Raw genomic sequence first — 10,812 nt, forward strand, 5'->3', positions numbered from 1 at the left:
GGTGGCTCCAAGGGCTTGCATGTATTACTTAAATCTTAAGGGGATTGTTGTACCTATCTTTCAAGTCCCCACAGACTACAGTGGCACTTACTAAGCAATTCCCACGGGCCAGACACAGTTCCAGGTACTTTGAGTGTATTAATCAATTCAACCTTTGTATCACACCTTTTTTTAGCAACATCATCTTGGCTTACAAAGTGAAAAGAGCTAGGGGCCCAGACATTAAACTGCATGAGGCACCCTTATAATCGGAGTAGTCGGTGTGGCTTCAGTGACCATCCTTCCGTGTTTCAGTCTTCACATTAAAGAGGGAAGATTCTGGGGTTATAAGCTCATTAAGTTAACTTCCAACTCTAAAAGTGTGATTATTATTCATAGAAAGGGCATGACTGTGCTACCATCCCCCACACAGAAACAAACACAAGAAACAAAAGAGTGGGTGAGGATATCTAATTTAACCAAATCAATATTGAAGGAGGTTTCTTCTATGAAATACCCAAATATTTTAAAACTATAATTATTAGAATAATAAGGGTCTGCCTCAAAACTGCAGTAATTACTAAGGCAATATAAAGCTGAGGAGTTTGGATGGTACCCAAGTGTTGAAACCGCAGTTTTAGGATCCATCTTTAAATTGTTCTAGGACCAGCAGAAAGTGGATCCCTTTGCATCCGTCTCAGTTCCTCCCTGTGTTCAGTGGTCCCTACCAGTCGGCCTGCTTATGTCCAAAGCCTAGGACAATGTTTTCACACAAGCAAAGACGAAGAGCACCGTCTCAGGTGGATTTAGATGCCCCTCTCACTGATTTAAAAACCAAGATGTTAAAAAACAGCTGTGCGTTCTGATGGAAGGTGTGGTCTCAGTGATGAAATTGGCAGGACCACATCCAACCAGCAAAGGGCCAGGTTGAAAAGATTCTTCTTTGTCAGGGGCTGTGTCATGTGCCTTTGTTTATAGCACCCCGGGTCTCGGAACTGTCTTCTTGAGAAATGTCAACTTGTTGCTATACAGAACAAACTGAGAGGGGGGCTCAGAAGTTGAGGGGGGCTGGAAAGCTGGGGGGTTGGAAGCTGACGGAGGGTATGGAAGCTGAGGGGGCTCAGAAGCTTCTATGATGGAAGCTAAACCCTGTCCCCGCAAATCTTCGGGCCACCACAGGCTTCCATGCTTTACATTCCAGTGCTTCCTCTTGCTCTTTGAGCCCCTCCCCATTCCCTGGCTCACATGCTGAGGCCATTCTTTGCTCCACAGGCCAGCTTCCACGGAGAATGTTTCACCCCACCCTGGAAGAGCTTGGGCTGCCACTAGGAGCTGAGGTTTCTTGGACCATCTCTCTGCAGAGAGACGCCCAGCCCAGGGGCAGCAGATGAGAGGAAGAATCGTGCTCTGTCAAGAACTCCAGCTTTCTTAGCCTCCTGGTGCTACCTATCAGTAAAAGGCTGGTGGGGTGGACTGGCAGGAGAGACAAGGTGCCGGGACACGTAGCCTGAGTTAGCAAGGCTGCTCGGCTGTAGCAGGAATCTTTTTTTTTTTTTTTTTTTTTTTTTTTTTTTTTTTTTTGGTTTTTCGAGACAGGGTTTCTCTGTGTAGCTTTGCGCCTTTCCTGGAGCTCACTTGGTAGCCCAGGCTGGCCTCGAACTCACAGAGATCCGCCTGCCTCTGCCTCCCGAGTGCTGGGATTAAAGGCGTGCGCCACCAACGCCGGTGTAGCAGGAATCTTAAAAGTTCTTATTAATAAAATCAAATCCGGGGCCAGTTATTGGGGTGAAATGCTGGATGGTCAGAGAGACAGAACAAGCCACAGCTAACCTCACCTGGCCAACTTCTCAGCTGATCTTGTTTCCTCAGACAGGATGTTTCTGTGTCCTCATATCCGAATGGCTCTCTGCTGAATTACTGCTCCAAAGCCTGAAGCTTAACCAGGCCAAATGCTTAACCAGCCAAAATGCTTCTAGTTTCTGGTCCTCACGCCTTATATATCTTTTTGCTTTCTACCACCACTCCCTGGGATTAAAGGCTGGCTTTCTGGGATTAAAGGCGTGTGTCACCATGCTTGGCTATTTCCAATGTGGCCTTGAACTCACAGAGATCCAGAGGGATTTCTATCTCTGGAATGCTAGGATTAAAGGTGTGAGTGCCACCATTTTCTAGCCTTTGTATCTAGTGGCTGTCTGTTCTCTGACCCCAGATAAATTTATTAGAGTACACAATATTTTGGGGAACACAATACCACCACACTCAGCCCTTGTCTTGTTGGCTTGGGCAGTCCTGCAACCCTGGGTAGAGCAAACACGGAGTCTGTCTCAGAGTCTGTGGCAAGGATTAAAGGAGATGTTCGGAATGAAGATGTTTGCCACCATGCCCGAGACAGGAAATGGAGCTCTAGCTCTTACTGTAACTGTTAATAGGAGTTAACAGTCTTGGCTGGACTGGTTCTCTCTGGAAGCTGATACCCATGAGTGCTGTAGAGCCATCTTGCTACTGAGGAGTTGGGAACAGGCTGGGGTGAGGCTATGAAGAACAAAATTCTTCGCCAGATAAGGTAATACTACATTGTTGACCTGTGCTTACTCTTGTATTGCTTTGGATTTCTTTTCAAGGGAGTTCGGCCGACAGAGATAGAGCAGGACACCTATATCTTTTTCTGACCTCCCTATGACATCCCCAAGTGTGCATATATCACCCCCCCACAAGAGATTATTTTCAAATAAAAAGCTAAAAACTGATTAGAGCCCGTGCCTGCTATGTGCATACATTTTATGTTCTGAGGGCCCATTTAGAAATGGAAATGCTTCCTGCGCAGAATACGGTGACTTCTCCTTCCCCAATATAACCAATGACACAGAACAATCTAATGACCAAGTGCTAGCCTCAATTTTCACAAACAGAAACAAATGAAGGATATTTAATAGCGAGCGAGCGAGCGCACACACACACACACACACCTCTGTTAACAGAGAGTTAATCGTGGGGTGAAACTCTCATGACTTTAAAAGGCAAATCAACATCTGAGACGCAGAAGGTTCGAGACTCAATAGGATCAGTGGACACCGCACTAAATGCCCCACAGGCCTTCAGAGAATTCCGAGCACACTCAGCATGTGACAACCGCTGGAAGCAGTCTTTCCGTGAGATGGTGGCTGGTCCAGCCACATGCCCCTTTTCACACCAATCCCAGCCTCCCTGCCTCAGATCTTTGCCTTCTCACCTTGGCCCTTATCTTGTGGGTGGGTAAGAGGTTGGTTTCATCAAAATAACAGCTAGAAGTGTAGTGGTTTTCTTTTAGGTGGCAAAAACGTGGCCCCAAAGAGGGGAACCCCATAGGTAGGAAGTAACCCACAGAGACGCTCTGTCCTGCAACACTGTGGAGTTGATGAACAGAGAAGAGGGAGAACTCACAGCGTGGCGATCCAGTTCAGTCCTGCCTGAGTTGAGGCTCGGACGTCTGAAACGGATCTGGGGATGTCATGAGAAACAACAGAGTCGATACCAGAGACATGGCTACCCAAGCTGGGACTTCTTTAGTCCCTGGATACCATTCCCAGACTCCTACCCCTAGCAACAGATTTGTCCTGTGGTGAAGAATGCCGTCCCTAGCAACACACTCCTAGTGTCCAGCACCCAATCATGCCTTGTTAAGGGATGTGACCCATTAAAGGTGCTGAGTAGAGTGAAGGAGGGGGATGCTCAGGTTGCTGGAGGTGGGATCTTCTGAGGCCCTAACAGATGCAGGCCTTGGCCATCTCCGGGATGGACAGTCTCTCATAACCTGTCTCCAGAGCTGGCTGATGGGAAGAAGCAGGCAGAACAGAGAAGGAAGCAGAAGCAGCCTTGGTCTTGAGTGGCCCAGAACTTGGGTGAAGTGATTCTTCTCCCATCCCTCTTTCCCTCTGTTCTCCTTCCTTAAGCCAGAGAGGGACAAGGCTGAGCATCACCTCAGAGGCAGCAGAGACTCCGATTCTAATCCTGTGGGTAGTGATTTGCAATGCACTCCCCTTTCATCTGAATCGTCAACCATCGTCAACCATCGTCAACCATCGTCAACCATCGTCAACTATCGTCAACCATCGTCGATCAGAACACCAGCCTCCAATTCAGTCCTTCAGCCTGAAACCACCAACTGAACCCAAGAATCCTCCTCTTCGCTGCCTCCTCCGCCTCCCCTCCCTTCTCTCTCCCTCAGATCCTTTCAAATTTGCTTATTCCTCCTCTGGAGGCGTCTGACTGTGGCCCTGCAGTTTTAACTTTTGCTTTTTCAGCAAAATGCAAGCTTCTCTGTTTGCCATTACCATTTTAGATGAGAAGCTGAGCGCTGAAGTCAGCACATTTGTGTGTTGATCTAAAATACCACGGGATCGACAGCTTGATTGTAAAACAAAGTGGTTCGCCGACGTAATTTTTGGTTGTTGTTGATGCCTTAACTTTCCTGTTGGGTTTTATGGCTGCCCAATAAAACAACATGCTGTGGCAAAAAAGGACAGGGATTTGAAGAGCAACAGACTTAGGCTAGAATCCCAGCTTTGCTGTTCTACTCTGTGGTCATGTTGGGTTAGGTCACACGCTTTCTGAATTCTGCTGATAAAGGGGAATAAAAGAAAGAAGCAGACAGTAGAATTCTTTTTTTTTGGGGGGGGGGGTTGAGACAGGGTTTCTCTGTGTAGCTTTGCACCTTTCCTGGAACTCGCTTTGGAGACCAGGCTGGCCTCGAACTCACAGAGATCCGCCTGCCTCTGCCTCCCAAGTGCTGGGATTAAAGGCGTGCGCCACCACTGCCCGGCAGATAGTAGAATTCTATGAGTTGATCTAGGTGTAGTCCTTAGCACAGGGGCTGAGTGCTCAGTAGACATCAGCCCTCCCACTGTGTTATCCACACACAATGCCTGTTCAAAGCAGGCACCAAAGAGATGTACTCTCTACATGCCAACTTTCCAAATAGCATATATAAGAATGGCTTTTACCCAAAACCATGTTATGTTACGACTTTGCCTTAGGTCCTAGTTTGGTTTTCTAGCATTGGTCTGAACACCATAACCAAGAGCAACTTGAGGAAGGAAGAGTTTATGTCATCTTTGTAGCTCAGAGTCCGTCCTGAAGGGAATTCAGAGCAGGAGCTCAAAGCAACCTTGAGGTGGGAACTGCAGCAGAGGCCACGGAGAAAGGCCACTTAGTGGCTTGCTCTCTATGGCTCTCAGCCTGCTTTCTTATACAACCAGGACCACCTGCCTACGGGATGGCACTGCCCACAGTGGGCTGGGCCTTCCCACATCAACAATTAAGAAAATGCCTCCGTAGACTTGCTATAAGCCAGTCTGATAGAGGCATTTTCCTAGCTGAGGTTCCCTCTTACCCGATGACCCCAGCTTGCGTCAGGCTGACAAAACACTGCCCAGCACATCTGCTTTCTGAGAGGTCTCATTTCACGTAGATCTAGAGATGTGTTCATGTCCTAACTCCTGGAACCTACGATTATTGCTCTGTGTGGTGCATGCACATGTGCATGTGCATAGACACACAGACACACACAGATACACAGACACACACATATACACATACACACACACACACACACACGCACCTTAGATATGAAATAGTGGGGTTAAGTCACAGATTATGAGATATTTTTCCTGTACTGTCTAGAGCAGGAGTTGGAGACTTGCACCATGGACTCCATATACAGAGGAGATGCGTACACATAGCCTAATAGACAGAGAATGAGGCAGAGGCGGAAACTGGAAGAGGCCAGGATGATGCTGCCCTGAAAGTTCTAGAAGGAGTATGCTCCTGCTGACATCTTGATTTCATATGTTCTTCCAGAACTGTGGGAAAGAAGATTCCATTGTCGTAAGCGCCCCATGGATGGTGCTTCATTACAGTAGATTAAGGATACTGGTTAACTGTACCACCCTGAGCAGAGGACCGGCTCTTCCTCTCATTTTTATCGCAATGCTTCTACAAGAGACCCAGCCTGTGAGGAGCCTGTAGTCCCGAGATGACTGCACACAACCCACTCAGCCTCATCAGATCCGTTTCCCCACAGAACTGCAATAGGACCTGGCCTGCTCACTGTGGCCAACACCGGGGCTGACTAACTAGAATGAAGGAGGCCATAGAGAGTGTCTGTGTCTCCTGTTCTCTTTCTGAGGCCAGGGATTCCTTCAGGCACAGCAAAGCTTTTCTTTCTACAAGTTGGGGCAGAGGTGGAAATGCAGATTTCCCCCAGTTACGGGGCACGTCGACTGGAGCAGGAACCTCTGGGTTCTGTAGTAAATCATTTTACTACGCTTCTTTCTTGCATGTGGGCTTCGAGAGGGAAGCCAGCCAGGAGGAACACGTGGGATCAGAGCTGTTGCTATGGTGAGAACAGAAAGCACAAGACACAGGAGCAGGGAGCCTGGCAGACTCGGCCTTTCTCCCTCTAAAGTTGACAAAGCAAGCCAGGATCTGGGCCAGTCAGATAACCTGGTCCTGAAGCCCACAGAGACCTCGTAGATCTGCAAAACCATCTGCAGCGCGTGAGAGAGGAGACTGAAGCCAAAGAGAGGCGTCGGCTCAGGCGGCTAGAGGGGCTTGAGACAAGACTTTGTAGAAAAAAAAAATGTAGTCATAGAGCTTTACCTCCTTAGAGCCCTGCATGTGGCTCCCCCAGTCTCTGCACAGCCACGAGCTGAGTTCTGGGCTGTGCTTACCTCCAGCAGTTGCTAGGCCAGAGAGCTCGAGGAATTGGAAGCTTACCATTGCTTTGTTGCCTACATAAGGAGCGCCCAGGTCTGGGTCCTCTCTGTTAGGAACAGGCAGATTATTGTGATTATTGCAAGAGCTACCTCGAGCCGCTCTGTTGTGCCTCACTCATTCCTCCTGAAATGTTAGGGGGATGAACCGAGCAGTTTCCAATTTTGCTTCCTATTGGAACACCCTGGGGGTGGGGACAAAGCCATACCCATACCCGTCTGATTGAAAACTCCACAGGTGGGAGGCAGGCATCACCATTTTCAACGCCTCCCCAGCCCTCAGCCTATTTCCTGTCCAGCCAAGTTCAAGACCCAGTGGGCTGTGTAATATCCAATGTAGAACATTATCCTCTGTGCCTAATAGCTGCCATTTTCATCAGAGCAGCTGTGGATGCTTGTAGGAGACCCTCAAGATGCAGCCTGCTGACTGTGAACACTCCTTCAGGAAGGAGGGATTGGGGGGATCATTGGAGTCTTGTCTTAGATGCTGGCCACTCCCTCCCACACGTCCAGACATTTGTATGTAATTCTACCATAACTGCATGTGGTCTTGGGGGTCCTGGGAGGTACTAGAACATACAGGCTATGGTTGGTTCAGTAAAGGAGGACTCCATCTATGCAGTGATAGAGAAGTTATCATCCATGTTGGCGTGAGATATTTTGTGGTGGTGTGGCAGCTTGGGGGGGGGGTCACTCATGATCCTGCAACTCCTCATCTTTGCTCTGTAAGCAAATCCAAGAAATTCATTGGTTCTCCCAGCCCATGGTGGTCTATAAGGAGGAGGTAAACACTTATCTGCATGTCCCTAGAGAAAGTTTCCAAAACATATGTAAGCTTCTTCCAGAAGAAATGTCTTTGTCCACATATGCCCGTGAATCTGGTGCTGTTTGTCTCTGTTCTCTGATTGTTAGGATCCGTAGTAAAATCCTTCCCTCAAGTTCCACACTCAGCCCATTTTCATTTATTTATTCTTTAAGATCCCCTGAAGAGGTGTACCACTCCTGGAGATACTCCAACACCAGGCCGATGCCCAGAGTGATCGAAGCACACTCCCACTTTAATACCAGATATCAAGCTGACATGATCACACTCAGCTTTCCAGTCCTTTTACCACCGTTTGCTAAATGACTTAATAGTGAGATCTATTCAGGTTTGAAAACCTATTGGGCTCTCCCATGCTTTTAAGGTAGAGGAGGGGTCAGTGGGGTAGTAGAACTACATGGGCCTTGTTTCAGTTCATTGTCTCTCAGAACTTACTCTGAGTGGCCCCCTGCAGTTCTGAACAGTAAATGGAATGTAGCCTAGTCACCCAGCAGTGACTGAGTGCCCTGACTGAGGATGGGAACATTTAAGAGGCCAAGAGGAGGTCAAAAGAAGATCAGGTGGCACTAAACCCAGCAAGAGCAGCAGCAGTAGCAGCCATGATTTGAAAACGCAGCACCTCAGTAATCTGGCCAGCGCTCCGTAAGTATCATTTTGGATTTTTGTAATGATCCTGCTACATAAACATCATCCCCATCATTGTCCTGCTAAGGAGATGAAAGCCAAGAGAGGTTAGGTAACAGGCTAAGGTTGCAACGCTAAACTGATTTGCCATTCAGAGCGGCGACTGTAGGAGCCTCTGTTTCCATCGAGTACCAATTTCAGAGAGAAGGGAGTGAGACAGGCAGAGAGAGCAAGGAAAGGGTTAATATGATGGGACAAATCAGGTAGAGGAGCTACTGTGAATTGCACCCACAAATGAGGCTGCACGAAGAGACTCTAAACCAGCACCTAGGTATGTCCTGAGCTCACTCCAGACAGAAAGCACCACACTGGAACAGATGGCTTCATTTTGAAGGACTTGTTCTGTAATCAGTCCCTGCTCCCTCAAAATAGTCCCCCAAATAAGCCCATTGTGTGTCTGTGTGGTTCCATGGCTCAGCAGCACTGTTCTCCGGCCAGCAAACGAGCAGTTTGATTCGAAGCAGAGTTCTCATCTACTGATCAACATCAGTAGAACAAAATGTACAGGGAGGAAAAGGGGGTGGTCAGGGGAACTAGACCAAGCTCTTCCCTACAATGCCTGTCTCCAGACTCAAAGTGAATCAAGATGTTATCAAGTCTCTCTCTCTCTCTCTCTCTCTCTCTCTCTCTCTCTCTCTCTCTCTCTCTCTCTCTCTCCCTCTCTCCCTCCCCCCAAATAAGACTTGGAGAAGACTCTATCAACCAGCTGCCTCCGAAATCTAAGTTATTTGAGAACCCCACTGAGCAAACATCATTTGCTCATGAAGCCCGATATAGATCCAGGGGAGGCAATACTGGCCTGAAGCAGCGGCATTTGGGGAAAAAAAAAAGAAAGAAGAAATGGATTTTCCTAATGAGGCTTCCCCCAAGCCACCATTTCATGCTGTAGTTGAAAGAAAGACACCGTCAAAGGATCTTGAGGTGCTGAAGAATCTCCGTGTAAAGAGGGGGTTAGACGCCAGCTATTTCATAACAAGGCTGTAGAAATGTCTGTTAGATTTAAAGAGTGGAAGCCACCCCCCCCCCACCATGCACAGAAGAATTACACAGATGACCAACAGATTCGTGGAGGCACACAGCATATGCAGAATCGCACACACAGACTGAACGGCTGCATGTTGGATGACGGTTAGGACGAATTAATTTCACAGCCTACTTCTCCTGTGGAAGATGACCTCCTTTGTGCAAATGAAGGGTAAGAAAAAAAATACTCTGTCATCGCAATTAAATAATATAGTATTAAGTCACTGCACAGCCTTGAATGAGCTATTATGTGAGCATGGTCTGTCTGTGGTTCATGTCTCTCCTGGAGGGGAATCCACAGTCTCTCTCTCTCGTGAAGGCTGTAGTGACAAAATACGAGATTTACAGGCTGAAAGAGGCATGGGATGCATTCGGATATCACTTTCTCTAATATGCTTTAAGACATAGCATAAAGATGACACTATGTAGATTAGCCGGTACGCCTTAAAACCCAAGCTTTAAAATGGGGCTAGGAATATGTCAGCAAGACAGAAAGCCCATACGCTTGTTTTTTCTCTTCCTAAAAGCTTATCAAGTTAGAGGAGAACATGCTTAACAGGTTTACACACACACACACACACACACACACACACACACACACACACACACACGCTCACATCTTTCCTTACAACTGGAAATCCCGTCTGTTGTACTCAGCACCGAAAAAACGTAGTAAAGCATCATTCTACCTTTCTGCTGATCGAACACAGGTGAGGTGCTGAAATCCATGGTAGCCTGTCTCATCGTTTACCATTAGAACGGCAAAAACCACCCAGGGCTCTGGCGAGGAGAAAACACCGTCTCATGCGCTGCAGCCAACACGTCAGTCAGCTTCAGCATGGCTGGCTGAGACTCCTGTTGGAGAATTAAGTGTGCATTAGATCTGCAGGTTGCCTTCAAGGCCAACGTTGAAAAGAGATAAAAAAAAAGACTCTTCTTCTAAAAACCGTGGAGAGGAAGAGTTACTCCCAGATCCCCATTCATCATCTATACTCATGTGTGAGTATTACACACCCCTCCCCCCCAAACAGATAGAACAGTCCAAATCCTAGAATAAAACCGTCCTCGTGGGGGTGCCTACCTTGGATCTGGGCCAGGAAGACGCTGCAGGTCTCCGAGCCTCCGCGGCTGGAAGGTTGCTTTAAACCAATGGAAACCTCAATGAGTGAGTGAGGATTCTCGGGGCCAGACGGAGCATGTGCGGAGCCGCCGGCGCAGACTGCGTTCGGGCTGTTTGTTCTTGGCGCAGTGAGACCTGCATTTGGGTCACGTGAGCAGAGAGGGGGCCCTCTCAATGGAATGGGACGTAAATATTGTAGCGGGAGGCTGCAGGCCACGTGCCCTGCTGAGCAAATTATGCGCTGGCGCTGCTTTTCTGCAGGCTCCCTGCAGTGGTCTCCTCCTGACACAGGAGACTTGTGGGAGGGGAGTGGTGTTTGCAAGGTTGTAGGTCAAGGCTCCAGATTCTGTGCCGCCAACTAAAAACAGTCTGCAGTCACCAGGGTGGGTGTTACGGCACTATGCACGAAGCCGGACGGGTCACCAAATGGACAC

At 48.1% G+C, this 10,812-nt stretch overlaps 1 protein-coding gene across 1 annotated transcript in view; it reads right to left on the reverse strand.

Moving 5' to 3' along the window:
- Window positions 1-10,592, reverse strand: part of Ankrd55 (ankyrin repeat domain 55) — a 95,636-nt gene extending 85,044 nt beyond the window's left edge. The window contains 2 exon segments of the mRNA XM_028884426.2: window positions 9,948-10,113; window positions 10,340-10,592. Coding sequence (XP_028740259.1) covers window positions 9,948-10,002 — 55 coding nt within the window. The 5' untranslated portion in view covers window positions 10,003-10,113; window positions 10,340-10,592.
- Between the last annotated feature and the right edge of the window lie 220 nt (window positions 10,593-10,812).

This window comes from Peromyscus leucopus, chromosome 11 (assembly GCF_004664715.2).
Source record: "Peromyscus leucopus breed LL Stock chromosome 11, UCI_PerLeu_2.1, whole genome shotgun sequence".
In the NCBI taxonomy this organism is placed as follows: Eukaryota; Metazoa; Chordata; class Mammalia; order Rodentia; family Cricetidae; genus Peromyscus; species Peromyscus leucopus.